The sequence below is a fragment of the Peromyscus maniculatus genome, chromosome 2, assembly GCF_049852395.1.
Source record: "Peromyscus maniculatus bairdii isolate BWxNUB_F1_BW_parent chromosome 2, HU_Pman_BW_mat_3.1, whole genome shotgun sequence".
Lineage (NCBI taxonomy): Eukaryota > Metazoa > Chordata > Mammalia > Rodentia > Cricetidae > Peromyscus > Peromyscus maniculatus.
In genome coordinates, this window is record NC_134853.1 from 39,015,036 (window position 1) to 39,039,319 (window position 24,284).

The 24,284-nt window shown below is 39.7% G+C and overlaps 1 protein-coding gene across 3 annotated transcripts in view; it reads right to left on the minus strand.

Annotated features, from left to right (window-relative positions):
- The window catches only part of Rp1 (RP1 axonemal microtubule associated), a 378,321-nt gene that overhangs the window by 31,437 nt on the left and 322,600 nt on the right, over positions 1-24,284 (minus strand). For all 3 annotated transcript variants that reach the window (XM_076563965.1, XM_076563966.1, XM_076563964.1), the window contains one exon: positions 21,633-21,796. In XM_076563965.1, coding sequence (XP_076420080.1) covers positions 21,633-21,796 — 164 coding nt within the window. The remainder of the gene's footprint in view (positions 1-21,632; positions 21,797-24,284) is intronic.

Consider the following 24,284-nt stretch of genomic DNA (forward strand, 5'->3'; position numbering starts at 1 on the left):
AGTATTTGGTAAATGTTATTTTTCACACCATGACACAAACCAGAATAAGCTATCACCATACATAAGATCATGCCTATTTTATTCTGTTCTCTTCAGATCTAATTCTATAGCTACCTAGACTTCAAAAACAAATGACCTTAAATTGATGTCTCTTTTCAGCTGATTTTAGGCACAACATGGTCACTTGGTAACCTTAAGAAGAGTATTGTTTCAGAGGAAAAAAATTACTCTTCTCCTCCTGAAGTACTAACTGATCCTCTTTACCTATCATTAGCAACAATTTATTTTTTAAGACTGTTTTTCACAAGATTAAAAGGAAGAAAGTAGAATGGGATATGCTTATGGGGTAGACAACAGCCTCCTTTGAAACCTGCCACCAGAATTTCCTCCAGAGGACCCTGTGTTAAAGTCTCGGTCCACAGCTTGGAAGGTGATGGGAACCTCACTGAGAGGGCCTAGTTTTGCTTCTTTATGTTGCTGGAAGATCATCCCCTAAGGGAACTGTGGGACTTGACCCTTCCCCTCGGCCTCCTGTTTCATCTGCCGTGTTCCTTTGTGATGCGCTGTCTCATCACAGGCAGCAAGCAATGTGGCCAATAAACCATGGACTAGAAGACCAAAACTGTGAGCCAGAAGGAACCTTTTCTTTTCACAAGTTGGTTACCACAGGAATTATGTGATAGTGATGGAAGCCTGACTAACATTGTATGTTGACATATAACAAGGCATATAATATCTGGAGTCGTGTTCATGAAACAAATGTGAGGATGAAGAAATGACAGCTCCGAGAAATTCCAAACTTGAAAACAGCACCATATTGATTGCCAGATGGTAACTGCACTTCTTTGCGATGATGTAGCCAAGGAAACCTTATAGAGATGCCTTTTGGGTTGCTGTTATTAAAATTAGCTTTACCTAAGATAAATGTCTGTGGTGGCATACTGAAAGCACATCTGCCTTTAAGCCCTTCAACTAATTCTGTGTTCAGGTAGAATCCCAAATAGACAGAATATTCATCACACCCTTCCCATTTTGTGTGTGGCACAAGCATTCTACAAAATGTAAGGTGTGTCCCCTCATAAAATTAGTGCTCATCTCAGCACCCAGCAAGTATCCTGGATGGTGCTGGGAAGCACACACTTGACGAGCTACCCGCAGGAGCCATCCTTCACAAACTTCCAGGTGCCTTGTGCAATGGCTGGATTCTGTACCAGCTCCCATATCACTGGTAACATCCATTTTGAGTCTGTGGCACCTGCAGACAAAATATTCTAGAGAAATGAGAAACATTTCCAGTCTGTGAGCAAACATCTGGTTTCATTGCCAGGATGGACTGACAGGACATTCAGAGGTCAGCCAGGTGCTGTGTACTGTCCACTAATATAACCTGTGACAGAGTTTGAGCACAGTCTAACTAGCCTGGCACTGTCTCACAGTATATACTATCTATAGGTAAAGCCATTTTAAAAAATGGTGTTGGCTTTACAGGTGTGAAAGACATCACTTTTCATTACTTTGTTTCATTCTGTGGAAAAGCTAGAAGCACAAATTCTATCTGGTATTCTAGAGCCCTGTATTAGAACCTTGTAAAGGATGTCAACAGTGCCCCCACAAAACAGCTACTTCCCAGGAAGATATCTAAAGTTAGAAATAGATAACCATCCAAGCATCACTAACACATAATATGTAACTAAAATATGAACACACTTACTGACACAATATTCAGAAGATGGTTGAATGATCATAGCAGAAAAAAATTTCAGGGCTGCTTAGAAAGCTTTCAGAATCAACCTCAGCACCAAAGCATTTCTCACTGTGCACTGTCAGTGCAATGTCCTTCCTCAGAATTCTGTCAGAGGATGCTGAAGGTCACGGTGGTATGAGCAGTTCTCAGGCCCTGGACTGTATCTGAAAGCTGCATGGATGTTTCCACTGACACCCAATGATTTAACAGCTGCAGGTGCCTTTGAAAATATCTTCGCCAATCAAGGTGCAATGTTTGATATAGAAACAAAAGACTTCTACCTTATGTTTACATTATTAGATCGTTAACTATGATCACTTCCTTTTGTTCCACTTGGCCCATCGTGAAGTGAGAGTCGTGTATTAGTCTCCCATAACTGGGCAGCTATCCAAAGCCTTATGAGTTTGTTTTTTCAGAGTGATGGCTGTGCCGTGTTACACACTGATGTTTGCCTTAAGTGAAACTTCTGGCATTGTTTGAGTGTCTTTTCTCTCATTCAAAGCTTTGGGGATTTTATGTTTTGTTATCAGATTGTTGTCCTTGTTTTTCTTACTGTTTCTTTTTGTGGTTTGGCTTGGGAAATCATTGAAAGAATGTTAAGTGGTTCTCAACTAGCACAAATGTAATGACCCATGAACTTAATCCCACATTGCACTAACAGTCCCCTTATCAAACTAGCAACCTAATGATTATGAATTCTCACAAGTTGAAATACTGGTCTTAAAGTAGATGGGAGTAATCTTGTCTGTGTAACCAATAGCACCTTTATATGAAGGCTTGTGCGCTGTCTTTTCTTTCTAGGAGCTCATTCCTTTTAGTTAACTTGAAGACTATAATAAATATTTATGTGTGATTCCAAATTATTACTTGAAAATGTGTATGTATACACATGCATGTGTACATGTGCGTGCATGCACACACACACACACACACACACACACACACACACACACACACACGTCTTGTTTCTGTGCCTGACTCCTTAATTTATCATCTATCAGATTTATAGATAATTATTTATTGTCATATGGTTTGCTGATTTTTATTTTTAATTAAAAACATACCTATGTGCATTTGTATATATCTCTCAGGTAGGGTTCATTTTCTTATTATATAGCACAATACATATATTATCCAATTTTTCAGTAAAAAAAATCTGTCATGTAAATAATCTTTACTACAAGAACATCACTACTTATACAAGAAGCAACCCCCCCCCCTGCTTTTTTTTTTTTTGATTTTTTTCAGACAGGATTTCTCTGTGTAACAGCCTTGGTTGTTCTGGAACTCACTCTGTAGATCAGGTTGGGCTTGAACTCACAGAAATCCACCTACCTCTCTGCCTCCTGAGTGCTGAGATTAAAGGTGTGCACTACCACCAGCTGGCACCTTTTCTTTTTAACTTGCTTTTTATTTATTTTCTGTGTCTTTCACATCATGCATCTCCATCCCATTCATTTCCCCATCCTTTCAAACAAGCAATTCTTTTAAAGAAATCACCCACAATATTTTTTACTGTGGCATTTGGAGTATAATACTCAGTAGTGATGGTGTATATCATGCTTTGGACCCATAGGCCAATTCTCAGTTACCTCAATTCCTCTGAGAGTCAATGAGAGTTAAAGCAATTTTCATAGTCCCCAGAAATCCCTGGTGACCCCTGGTATCCCATGCACGTCCCAACAATTATCTTCTGTATTTACCCATGATACCTGCCTGTTGTACCAACCCATACAGAGTCCTATACATTCTCTCTCCAAGCCTTTCTGTGAACTAAGACTGTAAGTCACAGAGGCTGAATCCTTAAGTCAGGGAGGACCTCCACCCCTGCTATAGCTACAAAATTTTAAAAAATAAACTGTAGCTGGAGGGCTTCTCTCCAGGTTCCCCAAGCCCCGCAGTCCCACAATCCACTTATAAAATAATCACTCAGACGCTTATATCACTTATAAACTGTATGGCCGTGGCAGGCTTTCTGCTAACTGTTCTTTTATCTTAAATTAACCCATTTTTATAAATCTATACCTTGCCACGTGGCTGGTGGCTTACCGGCGTCTTTACAGGTTGCCTCTCCTCGCCGTGGCTGCAGTGTCTCTCCCCTCAACCTTCCGCTTCCCAGAATTCTCCGCTCTCCTTGTCCCACCTACTTCCTGCCTCATCACTGGCCACCAGTGTTTTATTTATATAGAACAATATCCACAGCACTTGCCCTTTTTTTTTTTTTAAAAAAAATAAGGAAGGTTTTAACTTGAACATGGTAAAATTATATATAACAAAACAATTACCGAGGAAGAATTATAGTTACAATATTAAAGAAGATGTCCTATCTATCTTATATTTGTGAGTTTAAGGTTTTATATCTAACTTATCTTTTATCATAACTGAGGAAATTACAACTATCTAGTTTTCAACCACATCAAAGACCTGAGAAGGAACATAATGGTACCTGAGAAATGGTAGATGGATGCAAGCAACTTTCGGGAATCTTGCAAGAGTAGACCAAGACAGCTGGCAGCCTGGACAGTCACCTAATGTTTCTCAGCATTGTTGGTGCATTCAGATTGGCTACAGGCCTAGAATATCTGACAGACCATTTTTAGAAGCAAGAATTTTGAGAGACCATCTTACCCTGTCTTGGCAGAGTACAGTGGTCACTTTCCTTGTGTCCCACTTGTCCAGAAAGGACAGCATTGCATTTGTACTGTCAGCCATCAAGGCAAGGGCAGTTCTTTGCCCAGTAGGCCATTTTGTGCCAAAAAGACAAACTTCCAAATGGAAATGTCTTAGAAGCCCAACATTCTCTCGGGATCAATTGGTGCAGCCAGGAGCAATTGTGTCTCACATCAACAGAATTTTAAGTTATTTAAATGCCATATTCTCTAGGTCTATGAAGTGTTTGAAGATTACCTAGCTATCTGAAATATATCTATGTATACCTAGAAAACTTAACTAACATGGCTACAGATATGATTATCATAGATGACTAATTATTAATCTATTTTTTAATTATCCATTACAATTTTAAATGAGTTACATAAACATAATACCTCAAACAAGAATAGAAATATATATATATATATATATACACAGTATAACAATATTAACTTCAAGTTTGTATCAATAAACTAAAATCCATACCAATGTAAAACATTTTAAACATAAACTAAAATCTATACCAATGTAAAACATTTTAAACAAGTTGTTCTTTAAAAGTAGGTTAATTAATCTATCCTTTTATCTTATCATCTCTATATCCTCCTATATATCTATATTATATCCCCTTTTCTTTTTTAGAAAGAGATCACATTTATAATCAATCTGTTTTAAATAAAAATATTGGTTTTCTCTGTCCCACACCAGAGGGCTCTTCTGATTTGGGACACAAGAATTGCCTAACCATTTTTTTTTTTTAAAGCAATATGTCTGGGTTTAGAGGGGGAGTGAGCCAATTCCACCTCTAAAGCCAGCTTGGTATATTTGGGAATTTGGGCGTAGCATCTCTTACTACTTCCTGCTGGAGGGGGGCGCTGTATCTTATGGGGATGCAAAGAAAATTTTAGACCTATGGGGTAGTCCGTGAGGCTGTATTGTTTGAACCAGTTGCCTTGAAACCGCTCTGGATGCTGGATCATCTGGGCCATGGTGTCATCGGAGACCTTTCAGGGGGTCTGGGCTGTTGAAACCTGATGTATCTTAATCTGGAACAAATCCATAGCCTCTGGCTTTCTGTGGAAACAAAAGCAGAACCTCTTTTCCAAAGCAACATATCCTTAAATCCAAATTTTGAAGTCAAGGTACCTTTAAAATATACATTTTGGCATAACTCAACAGCTTTTGCAATCAAATGTTTTTCTTCAGTTACAAATATCAAAGACAACATAATCCAGATTCTCTGTGTGGTAGCCATCGTTACGTGGCTTATTTTTTATATTACCTTGAGCCTTGAGCCTATTGCTTTAAACTGTACCATTGTAAGATGGAAACTGCGCTGTGGCTGCTGGCTCCACCCACTTTAGCTGCCCAACATGGCAGTGGTACATTTTCCGCCAGCTCTGGGAGTCATCAAGTCTCAGAAATAGTGGGTCTAAGCTTTTATCAAAGCAGCGTGTAGCCCAGAAACCTCTTTTTTTTTAATTTTTAATAATAGTAAAGACTAAATCTATCACACAGCTTAATGTGCCGCTGGCAGACGCCTCATTTCCGCCATACTGCCGGTCAAACGCACACGCCAGGAACCCGCCAGTGTTCAAATCCACGTTTTGTGCCGTCTAGCTGCTCATATGAGACAAGAAGCAGGAACCTGGTTTTGGCTCTGTTTAGAATTGGTTATTAAATATTCTCAGGTTTAAGGTGGAAGCTCGAGCCGTTGGGCGCCATTATATTTTTCCCCAATAATAAACTCTGCTTAAACTTAAAATATTACAGAAATGTATTGTTTTGGAAAATAATACTTCGTGGCACTGATTTTCTAGTATGTTCTAGATGCAGAAAACAGCTGGCAGTGGGTAGCTTTTATTGTTTTGGGGTTCAAGAACTGTGGGCAGCACAATGGAAGGCTGAATGAGTTTGAACTTAGTAAGCTACCTTGGCCAAAAGTGACATTGTGCGCCCAGCTGCAAGGTCCATTAGTACCGCTACAGATTTCCTTCACCCAGAAGGAAATTTTTTTTATATAATTATATATACTTTTTAATATAAAACAAAACTTGGCCCAAGCCGAGCGGCAGGAAGAATGGTCGTAAATGAGAATATGTACAACCACGCGGGAAGGCACAAGTGGATCCCCGTAGGGTGACAGGTGGGGTGGACGAGAGAGGACAGCAGGTTACACAGGTCTCAGCCAAAAGCCACGAGGGCAGGAATAAAGTGCAAGGTCTTGGGGGGCCCCTGTGGGCCAGAAGCAGCAGCTGACAGCCCTGCCCCTCGTCCCCCACTCTGGGGGGGCTCAGTTGAGTGTGACTCGGAGGTAAGAGGTGGGCACATAGCCCTCGCCTCCCTGTTTCCGCCTGACCCATGTCCATCCATCACCCCTGTCTTCTTCCTTCAGACTGAGGTCTTCCCCCTCCGACATGGAGATGGTCCCCTCACTGGATCCTTCAAAGTGGTAGATAGCTACACAATGGCCGATGGGGGGGTGCAGACTCTTCAAAGTCTTCATCGAACTCAGTGTAGATGGGGGTGTCCTGGCCTTCTTCTGAAGGGGGTTCTTCTGAGCTCTCTTTATTATCCTGGGATCCACTGTTGTTGCTGCTACTGCTGCTATCAGGTGGGGCAGTAGCTAGGGGATCAGGGGGTCTGGAGTGACGGCTTAGGCTGTCCCCCCAGTTACTGAGGACCCGGCTTTCAGCTTCTGCCAACCAAGCCTCATACTCGGCACTTCTAGCCTCAGCCTCTCGATGTTGCCCAGGGCTTCTGCAATGCGGGGCTCTAAGCTGGCAGGGTCTCCCATCTGCGGTGTTTTCTCATATACATCTTTCATCTTCTTCAGGGCCATGAGGCCTTTCCACGGGCCTTAAAGGACTTTGGGGTAAACTGGCTAATGGACCCCAACTCAACATTCTGAAATCTTATCTTTGTATGTGTATAGGTCCTCTCTCAAAAGAGCAATTGCCTCTACTGAATGTACCATGCTCTGCAGACTCCCCATGGGAAAACTTGCCTTGTTGGAGGAGGGAATGGAGGGTAGGTTGGGAGGAGAGGGGAGAAAGAAGGAGAGGGGGACCTGTGATTGGTATGTAAAATTAATAAAACAATTCCTTAGTAACAAAACAAGATAAAACAAAACCAGAAAATAAATATTCTTTTGAAAAAGAGCAATTACTTCATTTTATGGTCTATACTTGGTTGAGCAGTGTTGTGTGGAATGCCTGTCCTCTGGAAACATTTGAATTGAACAACAACTTTTGAAGACCGTCACATTTACAAAAAAGTAGCAATGGGATGGGGATGTATCTCAGTGGTAGATTGTATACTTAACCCAGCAACAACAACAACAACAAAAATTGGATGAAGAAATAACAATTTGGTCATTCTAACATGTTTTTTGAACAGCTGTATGAAACATTTAATTTAGATTTTTATTTTATTTTATCTAAGAATTTTGATAGTGGTTTTCTGGTCTACCTAACTCCACATTGGCATTTGGACATTTATTTTGCTTTTTTCCTCATTAAAAAAAAAAAAAAAAAAAAAAAGCCTATGTTCTGAATATTTAATTCTTTGGACTGAGCACCATGGTTACACAGTTTTTTATAGACCCCCATCTCCTGCTTATGTGTTTGCTTCATCTAAAACAAGAAATACTGAAAATGTCCAAATGATTGCTTAATTGCTCAAGGAAAAGAAACTATAATAAATATCATACGAAGGTTTGTTTTATTTAGATCTTTCTTGAAATATGAATTTCTCTCTCTCTCTCTCTCTCTTTTTTTTTTTTTTTTTTTTTTTTTTTTTTTTTTTTTTGGTTTTTTGAGACAGGGTTTCTCTGTGTAGCTTTGCGCCTTTCCTGGAACTCACTTTGTAGCCCAGGCTGGCCTCGAACTCACAGAGATCCGCCTGGCTCTGCCTCCCGAGTGCTGGGATTAAAGGTCTGCGCCACCACCGCCCGGCATGAATTTCTTTTGTTTCCATATAAGTCATTTGTACTCTTCTCAGAGAATATGGGGAGGAGTTGGTCTAAGTTTTTGCATAGTAATTGGTGTGTGTGTGTGTGTGTGTGTGTGTGTGTGTGTGTGTGTGTGTGACATTATCAGCAGTAGTGAGGACAATTCTGAAAAAAACCTAAGAGAAGTAAATAAATCTACCTATACATTGAAATATTCATAGCTTAAGCTCAGAAATGTGAAGTCTGGAAAAGTACCATTGCTGTAGTTTCAGGACAGTAAAAGTTAAACCTATTGCAGATCAGGAACCACACTGGAGAGTTGCTCTCACTGGAGATGAATATGTGGCAGAGAAAAGCTGCTCACCTCCAGCACCTGGGAAGCAGGGAACAAGATACAGTTCTGAAGGACATCCTTTGGGTGACCTATTTCTTCCAGACAGCCTCGCCTCCTATAGTGCCCAGAACCTGTCTAAATAGACACACAAGCTGGAAACCAAGCCTTCAGTATGGAAGTTTTGGAAGAACACTTTATATCCAAATTTTAACAATGGCTTTCCATGAGAATCGGCTTTTCAGCCGATTAACCCAAACTCTCAGTAGAGACCACAGAGACAAAGCAGATCTAAGCATCTGCTCATTGAGAGCAGGTGCCCACAGCTGTCATGTAAGTCAATAAAAGAATTCATCAAGGAATGTTCAACAATTTGCTAAAATGTGAGTGGGAGCCAAGCCAGAGCCCTGATGACCCATGATGGTCACACCCCAGATGATGGCGCATGCTCTGGCAGGGCAGTCAATTCCGGGTCATACCTCATGTTAATTCACGCACAGCGTGACCATGTTATCTATGCTCATGTGTGGACTGGAGTGCGCATGAGTGGGCTAGTCCTTTAAAGACAGACCCTGGGCACCCTGCCCTCTCTTTTCAGGCATTTTCCACAAGCTTGTGTACGGCTTATTTTGTTCATTTTTTCTTTGATAAAACCCTTGGTAGCGGGTTTGCCATGTTTTGAGTCTTTTTTTTTGCAGGGTAAGTGCAGTGCAAAAACCAACACCCCATGCAGACATTTCCTTCCAAAATCCCATTACCCCAGATGCTTCCAGAGTGGATACACTGAGAAAGGTGCTTTCTAGGAGTTGGCTAACACTGCTGAGGCCCTGAAACACATCTCCTATCTCTGAGCTGCAGGGAAAAGAGTTACAAAAAACCCTTCAGTCATTTGTAGAATACCCTCCAACTTGGGAAGAACTGTTGTAGTGTAGCAGCATCAGGAAAACATCATACAACAAACTCATGTTGAAGATTTATTGGATGGTGGGGGAGAGAATGAGACATGGAGGCCTGTCTCTGAAGAAGTGGCAGAAAAAGGGATGGGAGGCAGGTGGGTATAAGGCGACGCAGGGCATGTGCACAGAGACTATGTTGGGACGTATTGGATGATGTATTCTGAGGACCCTAAACTGGCCAGTGTAGATGCCTGAATATTAACAAGTGCATGTGCACAGGGGTTACCCTTAGTGGCTGTAGCTGAGGACCCTGAACAGGCCAATGCGGTGCCTGAATGTTTAGCAAGCACGTGAGCACAGAGAGTGCCTGCGGTTGATGACGGACCCTGCCAGATCCCCAAGGGGTAGACCAGCATAATGCCTGAATACTAACAAGAACAACATGAGGAAACAACGCCTCTGACAATCAAGTGCTGGTGGGTTCACACCACATCTGGAGGAGTGTAGAAACACTATGAAGATCGTGTCCTCTAGACTTGGGTTCTCAGAGCCTGTCTGAGACAGAGGCCAAACTACAGCATCGGAGAACACACCTTATACCTTTTCATCACCACACTAACAAGTGTTGTGTTAATCATAAAATACAGCTCAGGGAGCTGCAATAGACATATCAAAGTGAGGTAGATGACCAAAACTAGGTGAGAAGCAAATATTGATGAATTAGATTATATGCCACGCATCAGGGATCAGTCTAGGAATGAGAAAACTGGGATATACTGAAGGTACCTGCAGCACTGACATCAGTATCTTAAGATAAAAGATGGGGCTAGAGGGTCGGCTCAGCAGTTAAGAACACTAGCAGCTCTTCCAGAAGACACAGGCTCAATTCCCAGCACCCACAAGACAGCTAACAACCACCTGTAACTCCAGTTCCAGGGGATCTGACACCCTCCTCTGCCCTCCAGAGTCATTAGGCATACAAGTAGTACAGACATACATGCAAGAAAAATACCCATACACATAAAATAATATTAATGTTAACAAAAGAGAGAGAGAGAAAATAGGAACTTAAAAACGATGTTGCAGCTTTATACATGTTCATGGTTAAGAACACAAACTGGTATTTTACCTTGAAAAGACATGACATTTTCTTGTGGAAGGTATTTGGAAAGTGTCTTAGCATCTGAGTTACTGTCAGGTGATGGAAGGGTGTCATCTAGAATCAGAAAATTTCTCCAGGTGTGGCTCATAACACACATGGTGAACTAAAGCAGCTGATGAATTTCAAATATGCATGTATTTGTGTGTGCATGTGTGTGTATGTGTGTGTGCAAGTGTGCATGCACATGTGTACTGTCACTCAAATGTATGTGCATGTATGCCCCTGTGTATGGACATGCACACATACACATGTATAAGCAAACATAGGTGGTTTCTATAGCCCTACATAAACTACTTCAGCCGGGCAGAGTTTTTGGCATTCTTCTAGCATTTCTCATGGGTAAAATGTGCATAAACAATTAGAAAGATTTAGTTTATGCCCAAACTGTACTTTAATCTAACAGTCCTGTTAGAACAAACTCATATTTTCAAAACTAGTATTTCAGCCAAATTGAATGTGCTTTGTCTCTTAACATCTGTTATTACATTTATTTCATATCCTAATTTCCTGTCTCAAAACTAAGAAGTGACATCTTCCTGATAAAAGTAAGTCTTCTGACTGTATCCTTGATAGCTATTTAAATGTACAGATCTGATAATTTCCCACAGAAAAAAATCTCTCCCACCTGCCAATTTGGCTGTCCATTCAAAATAGGCAGGGTTTTTGTTTTTGTTTTTGTTTTGTTGTTTATGGTCTTGGGTAGAGTCAGTCCTACTATCTACCTTGTCATGCCATCTCTGTAGTTAAGATACAAGTAAGCCATGAGCCACGTGGCAAGGTATAGATTTATAGAAATGGGTTAATTTAAGATATAAGAACTAGATAGCAAGAAGCCTGCCACGGCCATACAGTTTATAAATAATATAAGCATCTGTGTATTTATTTGGGTCCAAGCAGCTGGAGAATTGGTAGGTGAGAGAGATTTGTCCTGACCGTGGGCCAGGCAGGACCAGGAGATAACCCCAGCTACAGTCACCTGTTCTTGTACTAAATGGAAAGTTCCAGTGTTCAGTATCTATAGCTGTCATTTCTCTGCATGCCAGGGCAGACCTGTTAGTACATGTACATCATGTAGGGGCTCAGCAAGATCAGAAGCATGGCTCTTCTGGAAGCCACTGACACCCCCATCTTCCCTCCCACCCACCCACCTCAAGCCCTGCTGCAAATTCATCTCCTTTCCATTTGTCATTTCCGTCTTTGTTAGAGATGGAGGGATCACCATTGCAATCTCCAGGTGCTTTGCTAAAAAAGCACCACCAACTGAGGACTTAAGTAATAGCTCCTGCTCTTCAAGTTCTGGGGGGCAGGGTACCCAGAACAAAATACTCACAGGTCAAACAATTTATATATTCAATGCAATCCCAATCAAAGTATCCACAACATTCATCACAGAAACAGAAGAAAAAAAAATTCCTGAGCAAAAAGGATGATGCTGGAAGGATTACCAGTCCAGATCCTAAACCATATTACAGAGCTGTAATAATAAAATCAATAAGGTACTGGCACAAAAAAAGACATGTAGAAATGGGACAAAATACAAGACACAAGCATGAGTACATAAAACTACAGAAATACAGTATTTGTCAAAGATTCCAAAAACACACACTAGAGGAAAGAGCATCTTCAGCACATGGTGCTGATAAAACTCAGTATCCACATGGAGAAGAGTAAAATTTGACTCCAAATGAATCAAGGACTCACTTTGAAACCCAAAATGCTAAAGTTGCTATGAAACCATAACACAATCATCATTGAGAAATGAACTTTATTAAAAGAAGGGGCCTTTGTAACTGGAGCAAAGAAATGCCACAAAGTCATACCATGCAACAGACCTCACTTGAGAGATTTATTTGTGGGGAAAGTTTGCAAAGGCTGCCTCTGAGTGCGAATGGACAAGAAAGAGACAGGCCATGAAGGCATGGGCTTTACAAAGGGTTATAGTGCATGTGCACAGGGAGAAGATGCAACTCCTGGTGACAGTGGAAATGTGTCACATTTGATGGCTGGTGATGGTATGGTTGCTGGCACTGAGTTACTTAAGGGAGGTTGGTGGGGTAGGCACCAGATTCTGGAATGCAGGTGGTTCTTGGTTTTCCAATAGATTGCATATCAGCTCCTTCCTTGAATGAACTCATCTGCATCTTCTCCTTTTTCTAACAGTTACCATAAGGCTAACATAAAATATCTTATAGTTTTCCCTTTCTGGTTTATAGTAACATCTTAATTTCAAGTAGATATATAACTTTATATCTGTCTCTATCAGATCTTTAGATTACTGATACGCAGCTCCTATTTCTTACATGTTTTATGCAAAAGAAATCATAGTTCTTTTGATAGGTGTACCTTTCACATTATATTTGAAATTTATTTATTCAGTATCATTATGATCCCATAGAATTCTGATTTTAAACATATATAGGAGCTACATGTACACTTATCCATTAATGTGTCTTTTCAGTGAGAAGTAGTATTTCTTCACTTTAACTTGAAGATTCCTTTCAGCATTTCTTATAAGGCAGATCTACTTGTGTTGATACCTGGCTTTTGTCTGTTTAGGAAGTCTTTCTCACACACTTATGAAGAACAGGTTTCCTAGATATAATATTACTAATTGCCATTTTTCCTTTCAATTAAAAAAATTGTTACATTTACTTTGGACAGAGGTGAGACATATGCTACAGCCTGTCCAAAGGTCAGAAGACAACTTGTAGAAATCATTTCTTTCCTTTCACCATATGATTCCTGGGGTGGAATGCTGGTTGTCAGACTTAGTTATGACCACCTCCAACTCCTGCACCATCTTGCTGGCCATCTTTCAATATTTTGAGAGTATTAGTATGTAATTTCCAGGTCTACAAGTTTTTCTGCCTAGAAATTTTCTGGTTGTTATTTGTGGACTCCATGGATGTGATGACTCACTTTTCTCTAATACTTCCAAAATTCTCAATCATTTCATCCTCCAGGTTACTTTTGTGCCACACCTATATGCCTATGCATTTCTCAATCCTTATTTTTAAACATTGTCTCTAATTTTTTAATCTTCTCCTGAAATTCTAAAATTCTGTATATAATTTCACTTGGTGCCTCATCAGTCCCATAGGCTGTCATCACTACTTCAATCATTTATCTTTTTTATATTAGTGACTGGATATTTTCAAGTGGCCTGCTAGTCAAGTCCACTGATTCTGTCTTCTTTTTTAGTGTGCTGCTGAATCCCTCTATTAAGTGGTTTTATTTAGTCTGTCACCATGTCCCTCACTCTAGGAGTTGTTGTTGTTGTTGTTGTTGTTGTTGTTGTTGTTGTTGTTGTTCTTCTTCTTCTTCTTCTTCTTCTTCTTCTTCTTCTTCTTCTTCTTCTTCTTCTTCTTCTTCGTAGTTTATAGTATTTCCTTGAACTTTCATTTTCCTAGTCTCATTTAGTTTTCTGTTTTCCAAGTCTTTGCTGAATTTTTTAGGAATTTGTTCTGAACTTTATAATCCATCAACAGAGACATCTCCATTTAGGTGTGCTGTTTGGAGCTTCAATCTTTCTTCTTTCTACAATGTCAACTTTCCTAAATTTTCTGACTATTTGTGATCACTGTACAATTACATTAGTGTCTTTGCATTTGAGAAAACATTCATTTTTTTTCTAGACTTTAAAGCAGGGGAAATTCTTCAACTATCAGTCTTCAGCTGGTTTCTAGATAGACCTGCTAGTGTTATATTCACGTGCACATGGCTTGCTGTCAGGATCTCTGCTTAAGCAGGGTTTTCTTGTTCTGAGAGCTTGAGTGGCACTGTTATTCTGCTATGCAATTGGCAGGTGAAATGGTTGGACTATATGGTCAGTGTGACTGCTGCATTGGCTGCCTAGACAGGCAAGGCCACCAGCTGGGCTCTTTAGTCAGACAGGACCACAGACTAGGATAACTTGCCTCTGTCCAAGAAGAGTCCCAGGCTACATAAATTTGCTTTCTATTGCTGTGATAAACACCATGACCAAAAGACAACTGGGAGCAAACTGTTTATTAAACTTACAGATTACAGTCCATCATCTAGAGAAGTCAAGGCAGGAACATGGAGACAGAAACTGAAGCAGAAGCCATTACTCAGCTTGTTTTTTATACAACCCAGGCTCACCTTCTCAAGGGTGGCACCACCAACAGGGATCTGTCTCTTTCCTACATCAATCATCAATCAAGAAAATACCCCCTCAGACTTGTCTGTAAGCCAATCTGATAGATGCATTTTCTCCATTGAGATTCCCTCTTTCCAACTGACTATCTTATGTCACCCATTGCCAAAAAAAAATTAAATTAAATTAAAACAAATCAGCATATAGGCTATGTTTTCTGGTCTAATAGTATAACCACTTGGATTAGTTATTGGGTATGGAGTCAGGATGGGCTTGATAAATGTCCTTGAATGTCCTTCAGCTCTGCTCCCTGACAAGGCAGTGCTATTGGCCAAAATCCATATCCATGTGAAACAGAGTTCTGTAAGCTACTGGCTAGGTTTTCTGATTGCATGGAGCTGTAGATTATGCCTCATAGTAAGAGCCACTGAGTAGGCTTTCTGCCTGTACTGAATTTCTATCTGTACTCCACAACCAGTAAGAATTAATATTAGGCTTCTAGACTTAAAACATCTGCAGATTCTATGCTGCAGTTAAGCAGAGCTATAAGGATGTGGTTTGCTGTTGGCTGGCTCTGGCCTACTGGGGCTATGCACTATACAATATAATCAGTCATGGCATGAGTTGGGTTCTGTGGCCATATGGGGCCATAGCCTAGTGTGGTGATAATCTAATTGTACTGAATTATTATTTTGATTGTATGTTAATAAATAAAGTTGTCTGGGAGTCAGAGCTATTAGAGCCATAGCAAGAGTGTGGCGGTGGTGGCACACGCCTTTAATCCCATAGATATCTGTGTGTTCAGGGTCAGAGCTATTAGAGCCATAGCAAGAGTGTGGCGGTGGTGGCACACGCCTTTAATCCCATAAGATCTCTGTGTGTTCAGGGATACAGCCAGCATTGGAGACATATGCCTTTAAGACCTAGGGGGCTGTACATTCAGACAGTGACGAGGCAGTCATGTGTTTGGGTTTACAACCAATGAGAAGGCAGAACAACATACGTTAAAAAAACGAACCGACAGGAAGTAGGTCTCTTTTCGCGAAGCTGGGACAGCAGGAGGAAGGGTGAGATTTTAGCTCTGAGCTCTGACCTCTCGGCTTTCTCTTTTACATTGTTTCTGTGTTTCTTATTTAATAAGACGGTTGGTTACATCTACAGCCTAGGCACCATAGATAAGCAGAATTGTTGGCCTCTCCCCTTGGTCAGGGACCTCAGAGTTGGGCAAGCTTGCTCATTTGTGAGGAACAAGTGGAATCAGTGGGCTTGGTTCCATATTCAGGTAGAGCCATAGATTGAGCTCTGTGACTAGTCTGCACCCAAGAAGGCAAAACCATGTATGGCCAGTAAGTTCAGCTTCATGAGGAAGTGGTACCACTGTTTGAACTCTCTGGTTGGGGGACAATAAAGTCATCAGGGATATAATGCTTCTCTCACTTAGAACCACATTACTGTGTTCATGGTTGGCTCCAGGTGGTCTAGCCCCGCACATTTTTCCCATTGTTCTCTGTAAAATGAAGCACAAGTGGACCTCTTATGCAACATTGAACAATGGGATGACTGCCTCAGATTCTCCTTTGCCCACTAGAGGTCATGTAGGTGCAGGGAACCCTCTTTGTGCAGAGTTGTGCTCAGTAGACTGAGAGGAAGATGACACAGGCAAACCTTCACTGATTACTTTAATGCTGCTCTTCTAGGGCTCCTGGATCAAGGAATGTTTTAGCTTTACTCTCAGGTTCTGGAATTTTTACAAAGACATTTTTATCAGTTGATAGCTGGGAAGTGGCCCTTCTTGCAAAGACAATAAAAGTTGTGGACTAGACCACCTAGTCTGCTACCTTTCTGGGGTCACTTGTACTGGTATCTGTGGTGGTTAGTTTTATTAACTTGGGCTGATCTAGAATCACCTTAAAAGTAGGTATTAATGAGGGATTGTTTAGATTGAGTTGACCTGTTGCATTGTGGTTACATAAATTGAGGTGGGAAGACACAAGCACTGTGGGTGGTACCATTCCCTAGGTGATAATGAACTATAGAAGGGTGGAGAAAGCAAAGGACTCACAGTGAATCAGCTGAGTGTTCTCAGCTGCTTCAAGTTCCTACTTCCTTGACTTCCCTACAACGATTGACAATAACGTGGTACTGTGAGCCAAAATAAACACATTCTCTATAAATTGTTTTTGACAAGCTATTTCATTACAGCAATAATAAGAAACTAAGCCAGTATCTATTTCAAAATTCATTCTATATTAGAGGGAGAAAGTACCATCGACTTTATTGATAAGAACTCACAAGTAAAAATTTAGTGATTCAAATTTAGACATCATTTTAAACTGTGTTAGCTTTAGTGACTGAGGGAAAAGCTCAAGGTAAACAGTTCCTATAATAAACTCCATCCAGCAGTTGGCCTTGTGTATTACAGAGCCCCAAGCTTCAATTCTAACAGAATGGGGAAAAGAACTTATAAGATAAGGAGCTAAGAAGAGACAAGAAAGATTTGTAAAGAAGAAAGTTACAACACTGCCAAAATCAAGACAGAATGTTGACATCCATCTAGTATAGCAGGCTTTCTCTTTCTTTTGAACCATGAACCAGCTCCCAAATCTTGACACAGAGGCTTATTATTAGTTATGAATGCTTGGCTTAATGTAGGCTTATTTCTAGCTAGCTCTTTTAACTTAAACTGTTTCTCTTTATCTACCTTTTGCCTCAGGGCTTTTTACCTTTCGTTCTGCATGTCCTACTCTGTGTTTGTTAGTTAGTGGCTGCTGGTTGGCCTCAGGCGTCTCCCTCTTTTTCTCCCTCATTCTCCTTCTTATCTTGTCTTGTTTTTCTCTCCTGAGCCTAGATTTCTCCTCTTATTTATTTTCTCTGCCTGCCAGCCCCACCTATCCTTTCTCTGCCTAGCTATTGGCCATTCAGTTCTTTATTAAGCCAATCATGTTCCTTAGGTAGGCAAGGTGAAACAAATGCAACACATCTTTACACAGTCAAACAAATGCAGCATAAACAAATGTAACAGACATTTACATAGTTAATGTAATGTTCTGCAACATAAACAAATGTAACACATTCTTACATCATTAAACAAATGCAGCATAAACAAATTTAACAGATCTTTACATAGTTAAATATTCCACAGCATAAACAAATGCAACACACCTTTACATAGTTAAATATTCCGCAACAATCTACCTAATGGACAACAATGCGAGTACACATGAAAATCTAACTTTTAAATACTGAAAAAGCCCAGAACAAATGTTCTTGCTATTACTTGTGCACTCAATGACTTGATCTAGGTTAGCCAACCTACTCTTGGCTCCCTCTATTTCTTCCTCCTACTCCAGCCTCCAGACTCTTCTACACAGACCCCCATGCCAGCAATAGCCACCTACTAACCATCTGCCTTCCTGCCTTCATTCATCTAAAAAACTGTCTCAAATCCCACTCCATCAGCATCCTCTCCCAGCTTGTGGGTGGGATCAAAAGAGTCAGTCTCAACAGAGTAATAATGTTTCATACTTTATAGAAAGTATTTTAATATTAACTCTTTTAGTCTGTACTATAGTAACAGAAGGGATTTTTGTAGCTATTTTCCATGACTTTTGAAATGGCTAATTGAGGCCACTTCATAAAATTCCCTTTTCCACAAATGAATAACAAACATTTTTTTAGAACTATGGAAATTTATCAAAGACCATTTGAAAAGCAGTTATTCAATGAAAAATACAAGCTGGTAAGAACCAAAGTCAGTGTATTGTAAATTTATTGATTCTCTCCCCTGTCCACAGTATCATTGCAAACTAATAACCCTGTAAACATAGAACTGTGGAAACCAAAAATAAGGTGAGCCACATCTTGACATAACATAATCAAACCACTGAAAGGCATGGAGAAAAAAGAATCTTGTAAGTAGCACAGAGAAACAACTTATCACAAAAATGGGATCCTTGGTGGGATCATGGATGACTTCTTGTCATAAGCCATGAGGTCCTCAGATAGTAAGTGGCTCAATATCCTCAAAATGATGAGAGAAAAATATCAGCAAAGACCTTTATATTCACAGCTGAGACATTTTCAAATAAAGTAAACCTGGAATTCACCAGCAGATAATCCTACCAGGTACACTAACAGGAAGTCTCAGGGTGACTTAAAAGGGCACTAGGGGGCAGTGAGAATGTATGTCAAGACAATGGAATGATAAAATGGGGAAATATTTGTAAATAAAATATAACATCAGAGATTTGTATTCAGACTATATGATCCCTCATTAATTTTTAAAAAATCCAGTTAAAAATGAACAAAAGACAAAGATAGACATTTCTCAAAGATATACAAAATACTGACAAGCACGTGAAAAGATACTGAACACCATTAGTTATTCAGGAAATTCATCAGAAATACATTGAGATAGTACTTTATATCCACAAGGATGCCTTTTTAAATAAAGGACATACAATAAAGAATTTTAGGAGAAGAAGAATCCTGCACAGCCTTGGCAGGAATCTAACAAACAATGCAGCCATTTTTGAGGACAGTAAGTGTTTTCTCAAATTGTTGAGTATGGTGTTGCCATGTGACCAGTAAATATACTCCTAGTGAAATGATAACATGCCAATAACAATAACAAAAACTTGTATAGGGATATGTACAGTAGTTGATAGTGGAAAGAACCCAAATGTCTATTAATTAATGAATGGATGAAGTGCAGTGTATCCATACAGTGGAATGTAATTTAGCCACAAAAGAGTGAAGTACTGGTGCAGTTCCTTGAAAACATTATGGAAAATAAAAGAATTCAGACTCAAAAGTTCTGTGTTGTATCACTCCATCATTCCACTTTTGTGATGTGCCCAAAGCCAGCAAGTTTATAGACAGGAAGCAGGACAATGGAAATGGTTTCTTAAGGCTGGGAAATAAGGGATTAGAAGAGAAACTGTTTTGAATATGGCTTTTCTTTCAAGGAAAACAGTATAAAATTGGAATGTGCTGATTAATGTACTAATCTGTGAATATGTTAAACACCATCAACTAGAGTGTAAATGTATGAAAGCTAAAATGCACAAACTGCATTTCAATAAATCTCTTTAAACAAGAAGGAAAGAGTTAGCTTCCCTGGAACCACAGTTTGTGGCTGGAAAAGGAGCTCAGAAATTTAAATTAGAATGTATTAAATAGTGTATATGGCAGGAATAGAGTACAATGTGGTGTGTAGCAGTGATCAGTAACAAGTAAAATTTATCATTTGTTCACTGTTTCCCACCAGTGACTACATTATATAAAGCAGATGTTTTAAAAATAAAGTTGGTAAAAAAAATTTGATTAAAAATTATTATTTCTCAAAGTTTATTATAAAAAAAAATTAGTTTTGGTTAAAAAAAGGAGAAAGTTCCCTGGTGCATGGGCAGGCTTCTGAGAATCCGGAGCCTATGGTGTGATGCCTTGAACAACCTTGGTGCAGTGGGAAGGAGCTTGGACCTGCCTAGGCTCAGTATGCTAGGCTCTGTTGACTCCCCATGGAAGACTCCCCTCAATTTAGGGGATGTGGGGATGCAGGGTGGCTTGGGAGAGAGCGCTGGGGGGGTGGGAGGAGGTAGGAGGGGGAATCTGTGGGTGGTATGTGGAGTGAGTAGAAATTTTCTTAATAAAGTAAAGTGAAAAAAAAAAGAAAGGAGAAAGTTAAGGTCAAAGACATGTTTATTGTATCATTATTCATAATAGTAAAAACCTAGAAACCATTTAAGTGTTCAACAATACCAAGGTATTTCATTTGTCTGTGGCATAATCCTCATAACCAATGAAAGCTATAATTAAGAAAACTGGGTGGCTCCATGCATGAGTTATAAAATATATACAAAAACTGCAACACAATTACACGTGAGTTATATAATCTTAGTATAATAAGGATGATTTCATTGTATCCTTTTAAAGTCAAGTTAAGTGTGTTTGTGAAGAAAACTAAGGCACTTGAAGTACTGTGGACAAACCACCATGTTTGTAAGTATCAAAGGCAGCCTTCAAATCCTGATCACTTGCCTGCTTATATCACCCTATTCCCATATGCCCCTTTCCAACAAAGCTACTCCATGACTTACGGCAGGTGCTGCTATAAAACAGACATGGGCTTTGGCAAGTGTGTAACATATTCAGAAACAAAAGCACTCAGAGCATTAGTAGTAAAATGTCCTGCTTGGTTTTTAAGGTTTCTACATTCATGTGTTTGTCCCTTTATTTGCACAAATGAAAAATGAGAAACAAAATATCTTATTTTCTGTTTTTCTTGACATTTCCAAACTGCCTCAATATAAAAGTTTTCATGCATTTAAAGAAAATGCAGTGCAAACAACAAAAAGTCATTCTTAAGTCCATTTTTGGGAAGGTATATATTTTAGTTAGGGTTTTTATGGCTGTGAAGAGACACCATGCCCACAGCAACTCTTATAAGGAAAACATTTAATTGGGGTGGTTCCTTTACAGTTTCAGAGGTTCAGTCTATTATCACATGACAAGGAGCATGGGGACATGAGAGCAGATGTGGTACTAGAGCTGAGAGTGCTATATCTTGCAATCACCTGAGACACTGGGCAGTATCCTGAGCATAGGAAACCTCAAACCCCACTTCCACAGTAGCACACTTCCTCCAAGGCCACACCCACTCCAACAAAACCTCACCTCCCAATAATGCCACTCCCTATGAGGTTATAAGGGTTAATCAAACCACCACAGTATACCATAGTACATCTTAGTGAACAAGTCACAAGCAAGTGGATTTTACCTTGAATATATCTGCACTGTTGGGGTTAAACAGGTGGTGCTTTCCAGACCCCAGAATAATGGGTCCTGAACATCTTGCTTCTCCATAGACACAAAGAGATACTGTTGCCGTGGTGCCAGCATTTTCAAGATCTCCAGTGACAACTGTCACCTTCCAGTCTCCATCTGCAAAGGAAAGGAAAGTGATGGAGGAAGAGAGGGAATTCTGCTTAATCGGCTTAATTGAGGAGTAAAGTTTGTGAGCTAGATGTAGTAAAATAACTGCTTACTGCAGATCCCCTCTTTGGAGGCTAGCATATGAAACAGTTTTGGAAATGGTACAGCATTTTAATTACAGAACAAACCACAGCAGTCTCTTGAGAACAATAGATGTTCCCCTTAGGAACAAAGTGTCTGAGGTTGAGGCAGTTAGCACTACTCGTTTGGCTAAAACATAGAGAAGTGGGTTTCAGTGTCACAGTCAAATCTTTGACTAAAGATGAATGACAGACACATCCTGATAGGCGAACATGAAGTCATTATCTGTCCCAGGGAATACCCTGTAAAGCTGGGGTTAATGGCAGCACCGTGAGCATAACAGGAGAGCATTAAGGATAGAGGAGACTTAAAAAGAAACAAAGACAAACTAAGATTTGTTTTTTGCCATGAAAAGATGCTGAAGTCCTCTTAGAGTTAAAAACAAACCAGCCAGAACAGGGAAAGGCAGTTCTAGATAAATAGACCCTTCCTAGCAGAAGGAGCTGAGCTGGGGGAGGACGCATGAAGAAAACACAGACTGAAAATAGAGAAAGACAATGCATCCTGTAAACAGAACAGATAATTGATCTCCTGCTGAGGCAAGGATGTAAGCACAGAAAGGTTGAGATAAGCAGCGCATGACCGGAAACATCTCAAAAAACCTGTTCATTGTGCCATGATTTGTTTGGTTGGGAAGACAAATTGAGATAGTATTCATTTTAGCATGATGCTTCTTTGGGAAACTGCACCATCAAACTCATAGCTGGATGCTGCCCTAACCTTACAGCAAGCGTTGGGTACACACCAAGACTACAAAGAGGCAGTGTGGTTTCCCTATGCTTTGGAACACATACATCTCTGCTTATCACAGATGCAGCCCTGGGGCAGGGACAACTTAAGGACATCTTTATTGTCATTCTCAGAGGTTCAATAAACAAGCACTCTGTGTATAATTTTGACAATTCCAAGATGAAGTAAGACCCACCACCACCATGTTTTGATTGCAGACATCAGGACCCAGCACCATGATGGACATGTTCTCAGTATTTCTTTCCTTGTAATGTTTACTTCTGGTCATTTCCCCAACCACATAACCACAAACACCATTTGAAAGCCTCTAGCCACCGCAGTGAAACTCCTGTCAAGGACAACGTGGTGTTACATTTGATAACAAAGATGGAAGTGCAGCCTCAAGGAAACCTTTAGCAGACCCCACTGGATGAACTGGAGCGTGTCTACCCTTTAGCCTGTTTTCTTTAAGGAGCTTGGACTTGTGTGAGAAAATGAACCATGGTATTTTCAAGATGCAATCCCATTGAGAAGCCTGTGGTTATAATACTTTTTACAGAAAACTTAGCACATGTGCTTAGATGTATAATCCAAAAAGATAAAGAACATCCTGTTTTTAGGTCTTCTTTCCTCCTTCATTCTTGTCTCTTTCCCCCCATCTGCAAGGGCCCTGATATTTTCATCTCCCACTGTTGTGGGGAGAGGGACACATATGAGTTTATGTATAAACTTAGATTTTAGTTCATTAAAATAGAGATGACTAGCAAGGGGCTGCTGATTTATAGAAAACTGTGTCCTTCCCTTTTAAAATCAGCACATCACTGTGACGTAAGTCTTAATGAAGAAATACTAAGCGAGCATTTTTTGCAGTCACTTCTACTGTTTCTCAAATTTTCCTAAGCATATTTTTCTTTTCTGAAAGTAGAAAATGTTTTTCCTAATTTCTATAATGTACTTTTAAAATTTGATCACTCCATCTTTTTAAGGATATCTCATTTCCAAAAATATAAAACACTTAAGGACAGTTTGTAGCTGGGTGTGATGGTGCACATCTAAAGCCCAGACACTCTGGAGGCTGACACAGAGGATCCTAAGTTCATAGTCAGCCTAGACTGCATAAAAATACCTTGTCACAAACATCAAAAGAACATTTGTAGAAAAGAACACAACAAAACATTGAGTTAATATCTAAATTAAACTACCTTATGAAATAGTTTATTTATAACAGTGCTAAAAATATCTTTACAGTTTTTGAGTTGTTGATTTACATGTCAAAAATTGCAAGTTTTAAAAATATTTTTCTAATGTAAAATTTCCACCAAAAAGAAAAAGTTGTTTTGTTTGTTTGTTTGTTTGGGTTTGTTTTGTTTTTTGCTTTTGCAGGGGTTGTTTCGTTTTTATTTTGTTTTGTTTTGGTGTGTGTGTGTGTGTGTGTGTGTGTGTGTGTGTGTGTGTGTGTGTGTGTGTTCAGTTTCTCACTCTTTCAATTTCCACACAGCTTCTACCTTAACTTAACTCTTAGGTCTAATAAAACTAATGTTCTCTATTAATATCTTTTGGAAATTATTTTTATTGCAAAGTTTTTAAGAAAGAAAAATGCCTTGTGGTTAAAGTCTAAATATTTACC